General features: G+C 53.4%; 2 protein-coding genes across 8 annotated transcripts in view; one reads left to right on the top strand and one right to left on the bottom strand.

Annotated features, from left to right (window-relative positions):
* The window catches only part of CSTPP1 (centriolar satellite-associated tubulin polyglutamylase complex regulator 1), a 187899-nt gene extending 181976 nt beyond the window's left edge, over positions 1–5923 (top strand). For 2 of the 3 annotated variants that reach the window (XM_033860619.2, XM_073808939.1), the window contains 4 exons: positions 989–1184; positions 1857–1966; positions 4290–4353; positions 4613–5923. In XM_033860619.2, the coding sequence (XP_033716510.1) occupies positions 989–1184; positions 1857–1966; positions 4290–4353; positions 4613–4787 (545 nt within the window). In that variant the 3' untranslated portion in view covers positions 4788–5923. Of the gene's footprint in view, positions 1–988; positions 1185–1856; positions 1967–4289; positions 4365–4612 lie in introns of all 3 variants that reach the window. The other variant, XM_073808940.1, reaches the window with a different exon arrangement.
* Positions 5924–6405: 482 nt separating this feature from the next.
* Positions 6406–17428, bottom strand: ARFGAP2 (ARF GTPase activating protein 2). Of its 5 annotated transcripts, XM_073808938.1 has the most exons (17): positions 17229–17423; positions 16940–17058; positions 16348–16420; positions 15697–15828; positions 15532–15612; positions 14637–14718; positions 14290–14346; positions 13609–13650; positions 13192–13244; positions 12625–12761; positions 12393–12524; positions 9836–9964; positions 9622–9756; positions 8603–8729; positions 8350–8443; positions 8133–8251; positions 6406–7659 (listed from the first exon to the last, which is right to left on the bottom strand). In XM_073808938.1, the coding sequence occupies exons 1-17, from the start codon at positions 17298–17300 to the stop codon at positions 7639–7641; spliced, it is 1605 nt and encodes a 534-aa protein (XP_073665039.1). In that variant the 5' UTR covers positions 17301–17423; the 3' UTR covers positions 6406–7638. The 5 variants fall into 5 exon arrangements, with proteins under 5 accessions (XP_073665039.1, XP_019803899.1, XP_004322742.1 ...); XM_019948340.3 differs by lacking the exon at positions 13609–13650 and having other exon boundaries at positions 8133–8247; XM_004322694.4 differs by lacking the exon at positions 13609–13650 and having other exon boundaries at positions 17229–17421.
* Positions 17429–17575: the final 147 nt, after the last annotated feature.

Raw genomic sequence — 17575 nt, forward strand, 5'->3', positions numbered from 1 at the left:
CCATTTCTCTGAAGTTTCTTGGGCCCTAGAGAAGGTGCAGCCACGTGTGGAGACCTTCTTCCCTTGGCTGCCTGTCAGGGCTCTCCTCACAGTGGTCCCAGGGTGGGGCAGCAGCGGGGAGATGGGCCATAAGTCTCTGCTTACCTACGAGGGCTCAGCTACTAGCATTTGAAAACGAATTCAAATGTTTAATAAATGAGCAGCTTGCAAGCTTTCTCTCCCACACTGGTATTCCCACCTGCTTTCTTGAGTCAGAGAGGCGTGTGGCTCACAAGATGGGCTTACCAGCAGGACTGTGCACACGTTCACCGTTCAAAAATTTTTTTTTTTTTTTTTTTTGCGGTATGCGGGCTTTTCACTGTTGTGGCCTCTCCCGTTGCGGAGCACAGGCTCAGGATGCGCAGGCTCAGTGGCCATGGCTCATGGGCCCAGCCGCTCCGCGGCATGTGGGATCTTCCCGGACCGGGGCACGAACCCGCGTCCCCTGCATCGGCAGGCGGACTCTCAACCACTGCGCCACCAGGGAAGCCCCTTTCAAAATTTTTCAGAAATATTTATAGCATTTTCTATGTGCCGGGCACAGTGCTAGGTGCTGGGACAGGAAGGCTGACAAGGCATGATCCAGGCCTTTATGCAAGATCTTCCATTCCAGCAAGGAGACAGAGTGAACAAGTAGTTACACAGAAAACCCCTCACTGGATAAGCACTACAGAGGAGTACAGGGTGCATGAAAGGATGTAACAGGGGGTCTCACCTGGTCTAGGAACAACTGCCAGAGGAGGGGACATTTGAGCTGAAACACATATTAGTGTCATCTCTCATGAGTGTAGTGGTCACATGAGGCCGAGGGCCCCTGCTCCCAGGACACTGTGCGCTGAGGACTGAGGCTGGTGTGGAGCTGAGCTAACACACAGAGAAGGGAGGGCACTGTGAGGGGACCAAGTGTGTCATCCCCGCCTGACCTGTGCCCCTCTACTCCTGTACCCAGAATTCCTGGAGAGCGTGGCTGCCATCTATCAGGACCTGCTGTCAGGCAAGAACCCCAATACGGTGATTGTGCCGACGTCATCCAGTGGGCAGCACCGCCAGCGGCCTACCTTGGGCGAGGCCAGCATGCTGGAGGGCGTGGAGGCGTCACTGTTCTACCAGTGCCTGGAGAACTTGTGTGACCGGCACAAGTACAGGTGAGAAATGGGCACGCAGACCCCACCTCAGCCCCAGGATTGCAGGCTCCTGGCCCAGAACAGATCTCCAGCAGGCTGTTCTGACTGGCCCAGGGCTTTTAGGCCCTTCATGGTCATAGTATAAATTAGAACAGTGCCATTTGCCCCCAGTCCAGGCTGTTGACTGAAAGTCTTCCCAGGTGGCTCACAGGAAGGATTGCTTTCACTTGGGCAAGAGCAGCTGTAGATGACCAACTTGGGCCCCTTCTCCTTGCCAGGAGATAGATTGGTCTTGACTTTTTAGAGAGAAGGAAAAAAATATTCACTGTGCGAGGAATTCACCCTACAGAAAGGGAGGGTTAAGCTGTCCTGTGTAGCACAAAGTCCCCTTGGGGACAGAGCAGCCAGTTTTGGTCTCCTCCAAGAGGAGGCCTTGCCCAGCGCCATTTCCCCGTTCCCCCACTCCCACCCCTGCCAGTGAAGCACCAGTTAGTGAACATGCCAGCCTTTCTGTTCACAGTCAAGGCCTTGCTTCTGGAGATCTGCTATACTCCCCAGGGTCTTAGGGCTCCCAGGGTAGGCAGATCCCTCGGTCTTGGCTTTGGGCATCCCCCTAAGCCTGAAGGTTTGGATGAAAAGATGGCACTCAGACTCACTAGTCTTTGAATTTGGCATCTGTATTCTCCCTTCTAGCTGCCCACCTCCAGCACTCGTCAAAGAGGTCCTAAGCAACGTTCAGAGACTGACCTTCTATGGATTCCTCGTGGCCCTCTCAAAGCATCATGGGATCAACCAAGCCCTAGGTAAGCCAGAGCTAGCTGTGGCCAGCCTCTCCTGCCCCTACAGTGTAAAGCCACATAGGAGCTGGCCCGTGTTGGTGGACGGAATCCCAAGGGGGAGGCAGCTTCACCATGTCTGCCTTGACTTCTCAGGGCCAGACTCTGAGGCCTAGGGAGCCAGAACATGCGTAACACAAGATGTGCCCTCTGAGGCCTCTCACCCTCCCGTGGCCAGGGAGAGGCTTCCCCGCCGAGGTCCTGCCCCAGCATGAAGCAGCCTCTCCATGGCAGAGGCACGCCCAGCCCCTCCCATGGAACCCTCATTTCTGCTTTGGGGCGTGGCCTGCAGGTTGGGCAGACACAGGGCTATTTAATCAGTGGCTCTGGAGCTTATGTGTCAGAGGCACCTGAATCCCATCGGTAAACAGGGCAAAGGTGTGTCTGGGGAGACCTTTTTCCCATCTGGAAAAAAAATCTTATTAGTCTGAAAGGGAGTGGAAAAAAAGGGGGGCGGGGGGCGGAGAGAGGCCCGCACTGACCCAGTTTTTCCTGTCCATCGTTTTACTCTCACCGGTTGGCCTTCCCACCCACCCTCCTCTTCCCCCTCCCACACCTGCTGCCCTCCCAGGGGAGGGGCCACCAGGCTGTCATCGCCACAGAGCTTGAGAGGGGTTCTTATTATTAGTCTCTCTCCTCAAGAGATATCCAGGTGTGCTTGAGATCCCAGGTTCCTAAGTCTCAAAAGAAGACTTTTGCCAGTTGCAGGAATGGGGTCAAGAGAAGGAAATTGAACATTCGTTAAATGCCAGCCACAGCAGCCCAAGTGCTGGGCTAGACGCTTTAGATCTTACAGGACAGAGAGCCTGCTAGGGGCACAAACCTCAGCAGGACTGACTGAGGGTCCACTCAGGCACAGTGCACGGGTATGGGGCCCCCTCAGCTGAATGAGGTTGGTAGCCAAGGTCACCAACTGGAGGAGGAATACAAATGTGGCAAATAGGAGTCAGCAGTAAGGGGGCAGGGAGTGGGGAATTGGCTTAGGTTTTCTTTTACACTCCTAGGTAACTGACCCTCCCTTCCTGTCCACAAGTCAGCCACTAGGAAGAAAAAGGAAAAGCTAAGTAGCATGTGGGGCACAGCGTAGACTAACGTCATGCCTTCACTTTTTCTGGGTCCTTTAAGAAGGACAGTCATTCATTTAAGTTCCTTTACAGAGCACTAATGTCGGGCAAGTGGGAGATGGAAAGAAGTGTATGGTCTCTACCCTCACCTGCATCTCCAGTGTATGAAATAGAGACCTGAGGTCCCCCAGGTGCAGCCAGTTGTGGAGGGGTTGTCCTGTTCCCTTAGTCCTCCTCAAGGCACCCCCCCCCCTCACAGACACAAAACAACAAGAGGGTTCCACCGGACCATAGTTTAAACACCACTTAGAACAAAAGGGACCAGGAGGCATCATCTGAAAAAGTCAGGAATTGAACTAGAGCCAGATGGATAATTTTAAGCTTGAGGCTTTCTAGAGACTAGCACTGTTAGCAGCCACATCTTGCTTCTGACCACCAGTGAAGCTCTTTTCTCTAACAATTTGCTGTTAAAATCTATCTGCAAACTTCAGCTTTACCTTCCCTCCCACTGTTAACTGCTCCAAAGAGCATCCTAGACCCTCTCCTCTCACCTTTCCCCAGTATCCAAAAATTACTTCCCTTGGTTTATAACTGAGGAAACCAGCTCAAAGAGATTTGTGGCAGAGAAGGGACAAGCTCCCCTCCCCGCGGCTTCTGGCCACGGAGAGGAGAGTTTGATCTGATCCTGACCCCACCTTCTCTTCTCACCCTGGGACCCTCCCTGGAGAGGCTGAGGCAGCGTTTTTGACCATTCTGTCTCCAAAGTGGGGTCACTCTGATTTAGAGGCACAAAACTAGATAGCTTATGGTCTTTGGGGCCTGGGCTGTATCCTGTGTCTCTGGCTCCTTTTCAGCTCAGTAACTGGGGCCTCAGGAAAGGACCAAACCCTCAATACCTGCTCACAACCCACCATCTAGTCTTGGAAGGAGATCGTCCTGTTTGTGCAATGACCTTAAGGTTTGGGGATGTCTTGTAGCTATGACTGGGAAGGGTAGGCAGTGGGCTTCACTAAATTTTTCCAGCAGTACCTAGGACTTACTGCCCCCCTAGCAGACCTCTTAAACTTCTGTTCCCCAAAGCTTTTAGATCAGCTCTCCCAGGGTTGGCAGAATAGGCAGACATGAAGGTGAGGGGCACATAGGCATCTGCTGGGCACGGGGCTGTGTGACTGCAGCCCGGGTGAAGGATCCTCAGATTAAGCTCTGTGCCCCCAATTATTTCCTAGGAGCTTTGCCTGACAAAGGGGACCTGATGCACGACCCAGCTCTGGATGAGGAACTAGAACGGCTGTAAGTGTCAGGTGGGAAGATGCTGCCCCCTTGTGGGGACAAAACCTCAGTCAGATGCGGTAATGCCCCGTCATGGGTCACACAGCACTTGTCCATCGGTTGGGGAGGGGTTTGGGGGCCAGCAGAGGCCTGAGGGATCCTCTCTGAGTCCTTTGGGAATACAGCCCATGGTTTCATCCACATGCAAGAGTGAGTGCGGAGGTCCTGGTCTCCGGACGGGAGGCACCTCGCTGCCCTCTGGGCTTCTTCCCTTCTTCAGGCTGGCGCAGATCCCAGGCCTGGTCAACTCGGTCACTGCCGGTCCAGAGGCCAGCTGCCTGCCTGCCCGGACCCCTCCCCGGGTTGGCTCCCCCTGGAGACCCCTGCATCACGCCCGCAAAGTGGATGCAGAGAGCGACGGCTCCACCGAAGAAACGGATGAGTCCGAGACTTGAGGAGTCTGAAGGGTCCTGTCTACAACGCCCAGTACCCAGCTCCCCGCCCCCCCCTCCCCTCCAGCCCTTGGGACTCCCGGCCACCTCCTCTCCCACCCCCGTGCCATGCTGCCCTCTGCTGGTGAAAAGGCCAAATAACGGCCCCAGCCCAGAGACCTGCCAGAGGGGTTCTAATGATCAGCCAAGCTAAGCAGTGACCCTAGCAAGTTAACAGCCTGCTCTCCTGGCTCTGCCAGCTTTCATCGGGCCCCCAAGCTGACAGCAGATTGAGCTGAGGCCACCAGAAAGGTGACTTGGCTTTAGCCTTTTGCTGACGGTCCCCATCTCCTCACAGCAACTCCAGGAAGAGGGAGACCGGGCATAACCATGCAGGACCTTGCATGGTAAAGGGTGACACCCAGTGATGCAAGTATTAGGAGGATATAGCCATGGTGGCCTTCTGCTGGAGGAATAGCCACTAGCCATAAGATGGAGAAGGGTGGGTGAAAAGACTAATTTCACTTTCAAACACTGCTTCGTCTCCTCTGTGTCTAACAGTTAAATATGTGAAATGAATAAAGTCCCTTGTGTCTGGTAAGTGGTGAGTCTAAAGCCACTAGACTGAGGGGGTGAAGGCAAGGGGCAAGTTTGAGTTTTTGGTGCCAAGTTCCAGCTTTTTTCTGGCAGGACTGGGAAGTGGGGGCCAGAGGACCACTCAAGCCTGGAGGACTGCCTCAGATAATGGCAAAGAGGGGCTTACCTCCTGCACGTCCTCAGCCTTTCATGGGAAAGGTGCCTCACAGCTGGAATGGACCTTCAGGGAACAAGCTCAGATGGTTCAAGGCCAGGTTCCCGTAACTTTAGAGACTTTGGCCGCGAAGGGTTAGCGTTGCAGAGCCTCTCAACCAGAGTTTCATTAAGCATTTTCCAAGTACCTGCTCGGGGTTAGGCCAGGGGGGATGCAGCTGTGAACAAGACAGGCCGAGGAGTACCAGCTTCCAGCCAAGGCTGGAAGGTAAGGCAGGTGGTCTTCAACTTCCACACACACACACACACACACACACACACACACACACACACACACACACACACACACACACACACACACACACACACACACACACACACACACACACACACACACACACACACACACACACACACACACACACACACACACACACACACACACACACACACACACACACACACACACACACACACACACACACACACACACACACACACACACACACACACACCTTTTTTTTTTTACCTCCACTAAGACACCCCCCCCCCCACCCCCAACCAAGCCTGCCGCTGGGATGAGGTGTACGATGCTGAAGTCGCTCGCCTGCCTGCAGCCATATGGCTCAGTGGGTGAGTTAAAGGGCCAAGTAATACCAGCTCTGTCCTCCGTGTGCCACGGGGTGGTGAGGTCGAGGCTGCACCGGACCTCACAGCAGCACAGGTCCAAGGAGCCGGGGGCCTTTGGCTTTCAGAGAAGGGACAAGCTGGAGGCCCCGGAGAGAGCGCCCTCAGCTTCAGCACCGACGCCCTACCCATACTGGTGGGAGCCCAGAGAGTGAGGCGAGGGGCTTGCACTGGGCAGGGAGGCAGGATCCAGAGAGGACACTACTTCATTCAGACCAACAGAGGCCTAGGGCCCCGTCGGGGCTTTATTTGACACCACTTAGTTTCAATACAAACAGTCCAGAAAGAAAGTCACATCCCTTTGGGTGAGGGGGTGGTGGGAACAGTGGTCTGTGTTGCTTGGAACCTCAACCCTCAACCACGGGGTGGGGCGGGGCCAGGCTGCCAGCACGGCAGGGGACGATGGCACCAAGGATGAGTGTGTGGCCCAGAGGGGTGAGACCTGCAGCTCTGGAGGCGCCTCAAGCTCTCAGTGGTGGGGTGCTGTCCAGGCCCCAAGACCCAGATGATGAGGAGGAAGAAAGCTGAGCCCCAGGAGCCTGCTTCTGTCCCTCACGTCCTCTGCTTTCTTGGCCAGCTTTACACTCTCAGCATCCAGAGCAGAGCACAGGGCAGATGAGACCCACCATGGCCACCAAGCAAGAGAAGAAGGGACAGAGTCTCGGGAGGGGACAGAGGGTCCTGTGGTCCACAATGGATGGTATGGGAGGACTCCGAGACACCCCGGAGGAGAGGTAATCCTCCAAGTGATCACTGTAAAAAGGGGCAGTGAGACAGGAGAAGATCACTCGGGCCTCCAGTCTGACCCCAAATGAAACCTTTAGGTACCAGGTAAAGTTTCTAGCCCTCAGTAAGGCCCACACGAAGGTCCTTCCCCTCCCCTGCCCTGTCCTGGTGCCCAGAAGAGACCACTGGAGCAGCAACAGCAGCAGCCTAGTCCAGAGCCTCCCTCCCCTGGGGGCTGATCTACAGCAGAACTCTTTCCTGACCTCCCTGCTGGTTCCAGAGGACAGGGGCCAAACCCCCAGACAATCTGGAAGGATCCTAGAGCCAGCAAAAAAGCCTTATACTTTTTACTTTCCCTACTCCAGGAAGGCCTGGACCCAGGATAAGCCATCCTGAGGGAACTCTCCCCCCTCACTCCCAGTGTGGCAGGACAAGCGAGCAGCAGCTTTGGGGGCAAGACTGGATTAACAATAATCTAGCATACAGGGGTGGGAGTGGGAGAAGAAGAGGATAAAGGGCGCAATCTCCAGGCAGAGGTCAGGGGCTGATACTGCCCATCCCTCACCCGAGATCCTCAAAGGCCACCCACTCACACACCACAGGTATAAAATAACAATGCCTCCCCAGCTTCCACAAGGCAAGCATCCCAGGCCTAGGAATCATGAGGTTTTTGCTGCTGTCAACACCATATGTCTGAGCCATGGAGCCTGGATCAGTAGGAACCATAGCGATCCTGGGGATGGGGAAAGAAAAAACAAAGTCAGGGTCTCTAACCTGCATCAGCTTTCCAGCATGCACACCCTCCCCCAACACACCCCTCGGGACTGGGGTACTGGCAGGCGGGGGAATCAGGCACCAATCTCACCCTGGCAGAGATTGTTTTCTATTTTACTGTGACCCAGGAAAGGGGTTGTGGCCAGATCCCAAGGGGGAAGCCCTGCCTGATCTCACAGAAGCTGGAGAGGGAGGAGAAACAGTACAGATGACAAGAGTGGGGGAAAATCACTGCAGACATGGCATCGTCTTAGGGAGAGGCCCAGCCCTGGTACCAAGCTCAAAGGAAGGAAGCTGCCCTTCAGGAAAAGAAAATGCTCTCTCGGGCTGAGGGCTACCGTGCAGCTACGTCTGGATCTGGTGGAGAAGGCCAACTTCCAAGCATTACCCTTTGGTCTCCTCCCACCCCAGGTCAAGCAGTCCCAGCCTCACCTGCAAAGAATTCATCACACCATTGGCCAGCACGGCCATCTTCCCGGCCACAGACTTGACACCCTGCTTAAACTGGGCAATGTCAGCTGTGGGCAGCACGTTCCCCAGAGACACACTACCTGTCAAAGCAAGGGAAAGGGTGACCCAGAGCCCAGCAGGAAGCCCTTCCCAGTCCAGGGGGCCCCAGCTCTGCTCGCAGGCTTCGCTTGGGGCCTACCTGCTCCATGAGCACCATCCATGTCCCCAAAGAGGTCCGAAGAGCTGATGGCGCTGCTGCCTGAGAGCCGCTGTAGCCGGGACCTGGCTTCATGCTGCGGTGAAGAAAAGGCAAGGCCTCAGGACCTCTGGGCCGATGACCCAAGAACTCATCCAGGCCCAGCCACCCTGGTGCCAAAGTCCAAAACAGTAGGGAAGAAACTCTGCTTCTACCTGCTGCCTCCAGACTCAGGTAAGCGGACAACTCTACTTACCTCAGTATCCACTTCCCGCCCAAAGAACATGTCAGATGAGATGGCTTTGGCTCCTGCAAATTTCTGTCGTGCTTCACTCGACTCAAGGCCTGAGCTCCGGCTTTCCACTTCCCTCCGGTTTGTGACTCTGGGGTGGATGTGGGACAACAGCTCTGACTCTTCCCATTGCTACCAGGCAATAGTATCACTATAGCATTACTATCCCATTCCTACCGGAGGCCAAAAAAAGCACCAGTGGCCTCCTGGGGATGCTCACCATGGCCCCATCTGACTACGGCTCTGGGACCCAGGGGCCCTCTCTTCTCCACACTGAAGCCAAGGCACAGAGAGCTTATGTTCCCTCCACTAGGTAGCATGGAAATAGGGTTTGGAGGGGCCAACGCTTCTGCCCCAAACCACTAGTATGATCAAATGTCTCAGTCTGCCTGGATTTATACCTACTCTCCTGGTGTAATTAATAGTATTACCCCCCTTTTACGCTCAAAAGCATGCCAGTGTGGCTGAAAAGGTATACGGTCACTCCCACCTAGCACTGACACAGACACTGAGCTAGGTGTTTCATAAGTTTCATTACATTAATCCTTATGGCAGCTCTGAAGTCATTAGTTATGTCCCCATTTTACAAATGGATTACTTGCAGATTATTTATCAGTTAAGGACTGCCCCGATTAACATGGAATATGCTTTTAAAAAATTACTAGATGAAGGCCAGAGACACAAAATCAGACTCCTCCTGCCAGAGAAATGGACCTCAAGCACAAGAGGCTACAAGGCTTCCTGCAATGGCAGAGCACAGCTCAAACCAAAGCCTGATTCCTGCACTCTCTAATCTGGTAGCCAGTAGCCACATGTGGCTATTCAAATTTATTCAAATTAAATTAAAAACTCAGTTCCTCAATTAACCCTAGACACTTTTTAAGGACTCGCTAGCCACATACTTGGTGGCTACCACACCACACAGTAGCACTGCCAGCATCACAGAGCATCCTACTGGACAGCGCTGCCCTAGAGCACTCCACCTTTCTGAAATGGGCCGGACGCTTGAGACAGTCACTTCTGGCTCCTTCTCCTCCATCCCGTCCATACCCCAGGCAGCATCTGTATCCCAGCGGGAACCAAAACTCTCCCCCAAGGAAAAGGGGTTGTCCTTGTACCTGGGGAGACAGTACAGTGGCTCAGAGAAGCTTGATGAGGAACATGGTAGCCCAGTCTGCACCCCAACAATAGCCTTACTTTGGGGGTCCAGAGGCGAAAGTACCAACATCGTCAAACAAGTCCAGCTGTGAGCGGGAGGATTTTGCACTCACTGGGGTTTCCTGTTCGATCACCTGCATCTCAGACAGCACCGAGTGGGAGACGGAACTGTGGAGAAAAGCAGGAGTGAGCATCAGTGTCACTGCACAAGAGAAGATGCTCAGGGCTTCCCTGGTGACGCACTGGTTAAGAATCTGCCTGCCAAGGCAGGGGACACAGATTCAAGCCCTGGTCCCCGAAGATCCCACATGCCATGGAGTGACTAAGCCCGTGCACCACAACTACTAAACCTGCACTCTAGAGCCCATGAGCCACAACTACCGAAGCCCGTGCGGCTATAGCCCACACAACTAGAGCCTGTGCTCCGCAACAAGAGAAGCCACCACGATGAGACGCCCACACCACAATGAAGAGAAGCCCCTGCTCGGTGCAACTACAGAAAGCCTGAGCGCAGCAACGAAGACACAACGCAGCCAAAAATAAATAACTTTATTAAAAAAAAAAGAGAGAGAAGAGAAGATGCCCAGCTGCTGGCAGAAACCTGGGTTCTCCTTCACTGAGCACCACCCAGAACCTTCTTCCCCTGACTGTGCCCAGGGCTGGGCAAGACCCAGCAGGAAGTGCTAGCAACTGTGCTAAACTGGAGAGCACTCCTCACCTGTCAATACATCAGCTTTGTTTTCTCAAAGTAGGGTTTCCCTGACAAATGACTGTTTGGCCTGTTTTAATTTTAACGATAATGTGCACCAAATAATAGTGCTTTCTGTCCTCAACTTGCTGCACCATGAGCCACATCCTTCACCAAGATAGACACATAAAACAAAAAAGATGAAATGCCCCAGAACCAGGGAAGTGAGTCTAATGGCATCAAAGGATGAGTTCTTAATTATCCCATCCTTTTTTTTTTTTTTTTTTAAAAAGAAGAAAGCATTTCAAAGTAGAGTCTGGCCTTACGCACTAAAACGTGGACCTGCTATTTGGTTTCCCAATGAGAAGAGGCATTGAATTTGGCAGCCAGTACCAACTCGTGATGCCTCTCTGCCCTCCTGTGTTAAGCTCCACAGAGGCTTTTAAGGATTAATTTCATTTAAATAAATTCATTAAAAAATATCTACCACTTTTGGTTGGCAGAACTCCAAGAAGTGAATATTTTGCAATAGGGTTTTATATAAGGTGGGCTGGGTTTAAATGATTCTACTGCAGTACAAAAAAGAAAAAGAAAGTTTTAAATATACCCTTTAATCCAGTCATTCCTGTGAACAAAACAGGGAAGAGGAAAGTCCTTTTGGGATAAAATTTTGTCTCCCTGATTAGCTGTGGGTTACACTATTAGCACACAGACTAACAGGGAATAACTTAAATCCAACTGGCCGTGTCCTGAAAGATTAAGTAGAAATACCCAGCTTCCAGAGAAGTAGAGTACTTCTCTTCCAGAGAAGTAGAGCATAATGGCTACAAATACTAAATATAAAATCAAACAGTTCTATGTTCAAAATCTAGTTTTAAGAATTACTAGATTTTGGGGCTTTAGGCAAATTGCTTAATTGCTCTGAGTCTCAATTTTCTCATTTGTAAAAAGGGAAAACAATACCTCCTGTATAACACTGCTGTATTTAAGTAAATAAGGCCATTGGCGAAGCTCACGCCCCCTGGAAAGGAGCAGACACCACTTAGCACAAAGCTCACTGTAGCCAGGACTGCTCACCCTGGCGCTGCCAGATATCCCAATTTTTAAGAGAGATAAAAAATCTAGTATTACTGAAATCTCTAGATGCTAACTCTTATTGTGAAGCAAACAAAATGCATAAGAGAACTGGTCAGCAGCCCTTGGTCTTTTTTTTTTTTTTTTTTTAAGAAAACCACAGCAACATAAACCCAGTGGTCCTGAAACAGGAAGGGTACCACCCAACCAAAGGGCATTTAAATGTCTGGGGTTATTTCTGGGTGTTATGGCATCTGGTAACACTAATGGCATTTAGTGGACAGGTATTAGGAATGCTGAAAGCCCTGCGATTCTTGGGAAGCTCTTGAGAAAACTGTCCTGCCATTCAAAGTGCCGTTAGCACCCTTTTTAAGAAACATCACCCTAGGGACTTCCCTGGTGGTCCAGTGGTTAAGACTCTGCGCTCCCAACTCAGGGGGCCCAGGTTTAATCCCTGGTCAGGAAACTAGATCCCTCATGCCGCAACTTAGAGCCCACATGCCACAACTAAAGATCCCGCATGCTGCAACTAAGACCCAGTGCGGCCAAATAAATAAATAAATATCAAAAAAAAAAGAAAAAGAAATACCACCCTAGTCTCTTGGACATATCGAAAGAGCACCTGATCCTGTGTTTCATTCGTTCAACAAATACTTAGCGAGCATGTACCTATGTGCCAAGCACTATACTAGGGGCTTGAAGACAATAAGCAAAGTCATCTATTCAGCCTTGGAGGAAGACTAAGCCTAGAACCCCAAATTGCTGGGAAGAACCTTCAATGGTTCCCAGGGGAACAATGGCATTTCCGTGCCACACCCCAAAGCTGAGCCTCACCTTCGGGACACCAGTCCCATGCCCAACCTCTCTGCCTGCTCTCGCTTCTTCCCTTCCAGATTCTGTAGCTTCTTCTCCTCCTTCTTACGGTCAATCTGAAGCTCCTGGTAGGCCAGACGCATGGAGGCAACCCTTAGAGGGAACAAACGTGTCAGAGGCCGGCACCATCCTGACCTGTCCTACCTGCCCACCCAACCCCATACAAGCCGGGGCCCCTCTGGCAAACACTCACATGGACTCCTCGGCCTGCTTCTTGGCATCAGCCACCTGCTGCTCACGGAGCTTCTCTGCCACCTGGGCCTGCCGCTCAATCTCGCTGAAACTCTGGCTGCTCACCTTCTGGGCCCCTAGGCCTTTCTTGGCACCCAGCTGGGAGAATTATGTGATGAGAGCTTTGCCAACCACAATGCATGGAAACACCCACAAGGAAAGGGTTCCTTCTTAAAGTTTAGTGTAAAAAAAACAGGAGCCCCGTCAGCATGGTGGAGAGGGAGAACAGTGGTTCTGCTGGAGCTGAGCATAACGTGGCCCACACAACCCCAGCAGAGGCCTGGGGGCCGGAGGACAACAGCTAACGCTACCAGGCCCGGGATGTGCCAAGCACTTATGTGCACAATCTCACTGACTCCTCCCAGGAGCCCCTTAGAGACAAGCATCTTGACAGCCCCTCACAGATCAGGTGCAGAGAAGCTGAGCACCTTTCCAGTCATACAGCCAGTAAGTGGTCAGGGAAAAGGGGGAACCCAGGCGTCTGACTCCAGCTCCTAACCACTCTGCCATACTGCCTCTCCCCACCTACCCCTTTCTTAGCTGCTGCTGGCTTCTTCTTGCCAATGAGGGAGGTTTTCAGTTCTGTGTGAGGAAGAGGGTGGGGCGTGAGCAGAGACAAAGGGAGGTCAGAAGCAGCAGCTCAGTCCACATCATGCAGCTTTCTGGCAAGAGCTTCTACAAAGAACAGCTTCAGGCAGGGGAAGGCAAAGCTGCCACCACCAGCTCCAACCAATGGTGTCAGGACGTCCAAGCCAAGACAGACGAGGTTAGAGGAGGTTACTGATTCCCAGCCGATGGACCTAAGAACCTAGACCTGAAGCACCAGAGACAAAGTCCCTGACCCAACACGAAAACCGCCAGGCAGGGGCAGCACCAAACACCAGCCTCAGCTCCTAGAGCAGAGGGAGCGGGCGTGCAAGGGGCTCCCCAAGAAGCTGCTGGTTACCTCTGGCAGGAAGAGCCCCTTTAGGTGACAGATACATGGACTCTGGAGAAAAACAGACTTGTGGCTAACAGGGGGCCCCACCTCAGAGCCTCCATATAGCTCCCAAGCCCAGAGGCCTCTACAGAGCCTCACTCCGGACCAGGCCATGCCAGCCGTCCCATGGGGTCAGACTGACGGTCATTCTGCTGGCTTCCTGCCCCAATGCCCAAAGGTCGATAAAGCAAACCAGGGCAGCAAATGGACTGTTCACCCTGAACTAACTCTGAAGGACAACAAGAAAAGAGTAGAAAAGAGCCGAAAGGCCAGGGACTGGCCGAGAAAGGACAATGTTGCCTCCAGCCATTAGCAGCTCAGAGTTGTCCCCTTTCTCGTGAAATAGACCAGACAGGCCAATCCTGCCTCGGCCCCCAGGGTTAGGTGTCCAGCCTCACGCTGGCCAGTCCCAGCCCCACCCCCAGAGACAAACCCCAGGCCTGGGACACCGGCCGCCAAGGGCCTGCTCTCAAGTCCTTGTGGTCGATGTTGCAGCCACAACTTCAATCCCAAGCCCCACTCCAGAGAGATCAGATGCTCAGTCTCCTGGGACCTCAGTCCACATGACCAGGCAGCAGCAGATCTGAAAAGAACCCCCGAGGCCGACCCTCTCCCAGGCACCCCACACCTGCCACCTGGCATACTGACCCAGAGAAGCTTTGGGTGAGGTGCCAAGCAGCTCCATGTTGGGGCCGTGCTCCGGCTCTGTGGATGCAATGATGGGAATCAGGTAGAAGACTCAAAACTTCCTATGACCTCTCCTTAAGGGAAGTGATGGGGTAAAAGTAGGGGCACCGACTTTCCTCAGCTTTCTGAGGCCACCAAAATAGAGAAAGAATGCCCACCACCTCCTCCGAGGGACTTAAGTGAATCCCAGCCCACCCAGAGATAGTAGGAGACCCCTCACTCCCATTACCTTGGCCAGGTGTCCCATTCCTAGCCCCAAGTCCTTTGTCAGGACCAAGGCACATAGGTGGAATCTGGGCTAAACTCACGTGCCAGGCCACTGCTCTCTGCAGATGGGGGTGGCTGCTGGGTCTCTGATGGGTCCGTGGCTGGTGCATTCCAGGCAGGGGGCTGAAAAGCCAGATGACAGAAGCCTTGATGAGCCATTCCTGCTGGCAAAGAGTGCCAAATACCTTGCGGGTACAAGGCCCTACTCCAAGCCCATGAGGAAAGAATACTGGAGGTTAGCAATCAGAATTATAGTTGCTATTCACTACGGAAGAAAGCAGCACAAAACTAGCAGCCACCTCCATCCCTTCACTGTTTACTTAGAGCCAGAACCCATTCCCTTAATTTAATAATTGCATCGGGCACTCACCATGTGCCAGGTACAAGTCTAAGGGCTTTTTACATGTAAATATGTTTTATTATCACAACAAGCCTATGAGGTAGATACGTTCTCCATCTTAAGAGACTGAGATTAGGTGTCTTAGCCACCACACTAGAAAGACTAAGTAAAGGAGCAGGGATTCAAACAGAGTCTGACTTCAGTACCCAGTGGGTGGGTAGAGGGGAAACCTCCTCCCAGGGGTAGGTTGCTTGGGAGGGAATCCCTTCATTGTCCCCAGCCACAGTGCCTTTATCATAGGGGAAGAATCCAGGAAAAGTTATTTGGGGTTCCTGATACCTCGAGCCTTTAAGAAGCTTCTCGTCCTCCCTACACCCCAGCTCATAGGGGTGTGTTCCTAAGGAGGGCCTCATTGCACCCCTACTCATGGGAAGAGGAAACACCTGGGTCTATCCAGCAGTGGGCCCCAAACATTCCCCGTATGAGGTATCACACCAAGGCGAATGGAATCCATGCCCATGACTGTGGGCCTTGGCCTCAGTAAGTAAACCACCTGTCAGGAACAACTGTGGGAAACATTCCTTTTGCGCACTCACTTGAGTGTGTTCCGAGAAGAAATCAGAGTCCTTCTTCTCTGGCGAGTGACTGAGAGCACTACTCATATTGTCTATCCAAAGCTAGAAAGAAGACACAACTGAAACACAGGACTCTGAATATTCCCAGTTACCCCATGACCCCAGCCCGGGAGAACAGGCACTTACATCAGTGCCATGCCTAGCCAGGGCCGCACTCCCCAGCTGCCGGATCTTTTCCCGGTACATCTGGGCAGCTCGGCTATTATATTTGGTGTTGGCATCACTGGCTGTGCATCCATGTTGGCGGAAGAAGGCTGTCTGGTGAGCAAAGAAGAGAGGAGAACGTGCTACAGGTGGTTCTCCCCAGAGCAAAACAGACACCTCCTTCTAACAGTCTGGTTATTACTTATGCAGGACAGTATGCTCTATTGACACCAGCAGTTTTTCATAAAGTTCCTCAGAAACTCCTACAAAAAACACAGCCTCCCATCCTCTACGATGAATGACTGAAGCCCAGACCTCACTCAGCTCTGCCTGAGGACAGCATGCTGTACCCACTCTGCCCTTCCTTCATCCAGGCCCACGAGACCCAGACAACTGTGGAGGCCCCAAGCCCTTGGCCTCTCCCCCAAGAACGTCTGTCCAGTTTAGTTCGAATCCAAAGCCCCTTGGAAAAGAACAACGACCAATCTCCAAGTGTAGAGAATAGTGTACAGTGTTGCCATAGACCAGAGAATCCTCTGAACAGAGAAACTGAGAGGGCCTCCAAGAAGTCACTGTGAAGTCAGTACCCAGGCAGAAGAACGGGGGCAGGAGGATGGTAAGGAGAAGCTTTACCGCATTGGCATTCCCGCCGACCTGCATACACCTCAGCTGGAACCAGTTCCAGTTGGAATCCAACTCTGTGGACCTGTGTGCAAGGGCCGTGTGTCACCTACCAGCAGGTTCCAGGAGACGCTTCCCTGGCAGACCCACACCTGTCATTTGGCCTCGGGCTGCAGTAGGCACCCAGGAAACATTCATCAGCCACCTCCCTGTTTCCTCCACTCTACCCTGTCCAGGAAAGCTTTGCTCTTTATTCACCTAGTCCAAAAGGTACTAATTGTTTCCCAGATGCGAAAGGAGGTCGAAGCTTGGACTCGGCCTTTCCCTTAAGGCCAGCCACAGTCTCGCTCCAGTGCATCAGCAACAAGAACAACGCAGATAACTTTTCCCTGAAACTAACGCTTGGAGTGTCGAGTTTGACCACCAGGAAATAACGGAGTTTTGACCCAGACGCGGAAACGAACCGCCTGTGTAACAAGGGGCCCACACTGGCGGCTGCCTCCCGTGAGAAGCTGGCGAACACCAAACTCAGGGCGCTCCAAGTCCAGGCAGCCACTCTCCCCTGCTGAGCACCCAGTCCCGACCGACGGCGAGGAGACCCCACCTGATGAAGCTGAGATGGACGCCCAGGGAGCGATGCACCCCGGAACAGTCAATGCACAAGAACACACCGTACGTGATGCTGGCCCAACTCGGATTCTTGGCGCCACAGTCGAAGCAGGCCTGGGTGGAGAAGGAGATGAGCGAATGGTCAGGGGCCCCGAGTCGAGGCCGGGCGCTGACACCCCAGGAAAACAGCCCGCGCCGGCCCCTCTCCCTCCCTCAGAACCCAGGGGAGCCGGGAGAGTCCCTCTCGGCCGGCGCCGGGCGCCGCGCGCCTCCCTCTCACGCACCTTGTTGGTCGGAATTGCGCGAAGCCTCTTAAAAAGGGTCTGGATCTCTGTCTTGCTCGGCTCGGCCGCCATTTTCTCTCCCTCCCAGACACCAGCGCGATCGACGGGTCCCGTCACGGGCCAATCCGCGGCCGCGAAGGCGGCACAGTTGGGTGGGCCTCAACGGGGGCCGGCCCGCCGAGGGGTGGGGTGATTTGTCCCGATCTGGACCAATGGGCGGCCGGCGGAGCTGGCGCCGAGACGTCAGCGTCCCGGGCCCCACGAGGTCGCCCGAATCCACGCCGCGCCGCGCCGCGCCGCGCCGCGCCGGGGCCAATCCGCAGCCGGGGCGGGGCGACGGCCGGCCC

This window comes from Tursiops truncatus, chromosome 8 (genome assembly GCF_011762595.2).
Source record: "Tursiops truncatus isolate mTurTru1 chromosome 8, mTurTru1.mat.Y, whole genome shotgun sequence".
Classification (NCBI taxonomy): Eukaryota; Metazoa; Chordata; class Mammalia; order Artiodactyla; family Delphinidae; genus Tursiops; species Tursiops truncatus.

What these genes read in the sequence shown, in the direction of transcription:
- ARFGAP2 (XM_073808938.1), bottom strand. Translation starts at nt 17,300, where the DNA reads ATGGCGGCCGAGCCGAGCAAGACAGAGATCCAGACCCTTTTTAAGAGG. An exon ending in AGGGGCTCTTCCTGCCAGAG is followed by an intron (nt 13,245 to 13,608) that starts GTAACCAGCAGC and finishes TTCCTCACACAG; the next exon opens with AACTGAAAACCTCCCTCATT. An exon ending in CAGCAGCAGCTAAGAAAGGG is followed by an intron (nt 12,762 to 13,191) that starts GTAGGTGGGGAG and finishes TAATTCTCCCAG; the next exon opens with CTGGGTGCCAAGAAAGGCCT.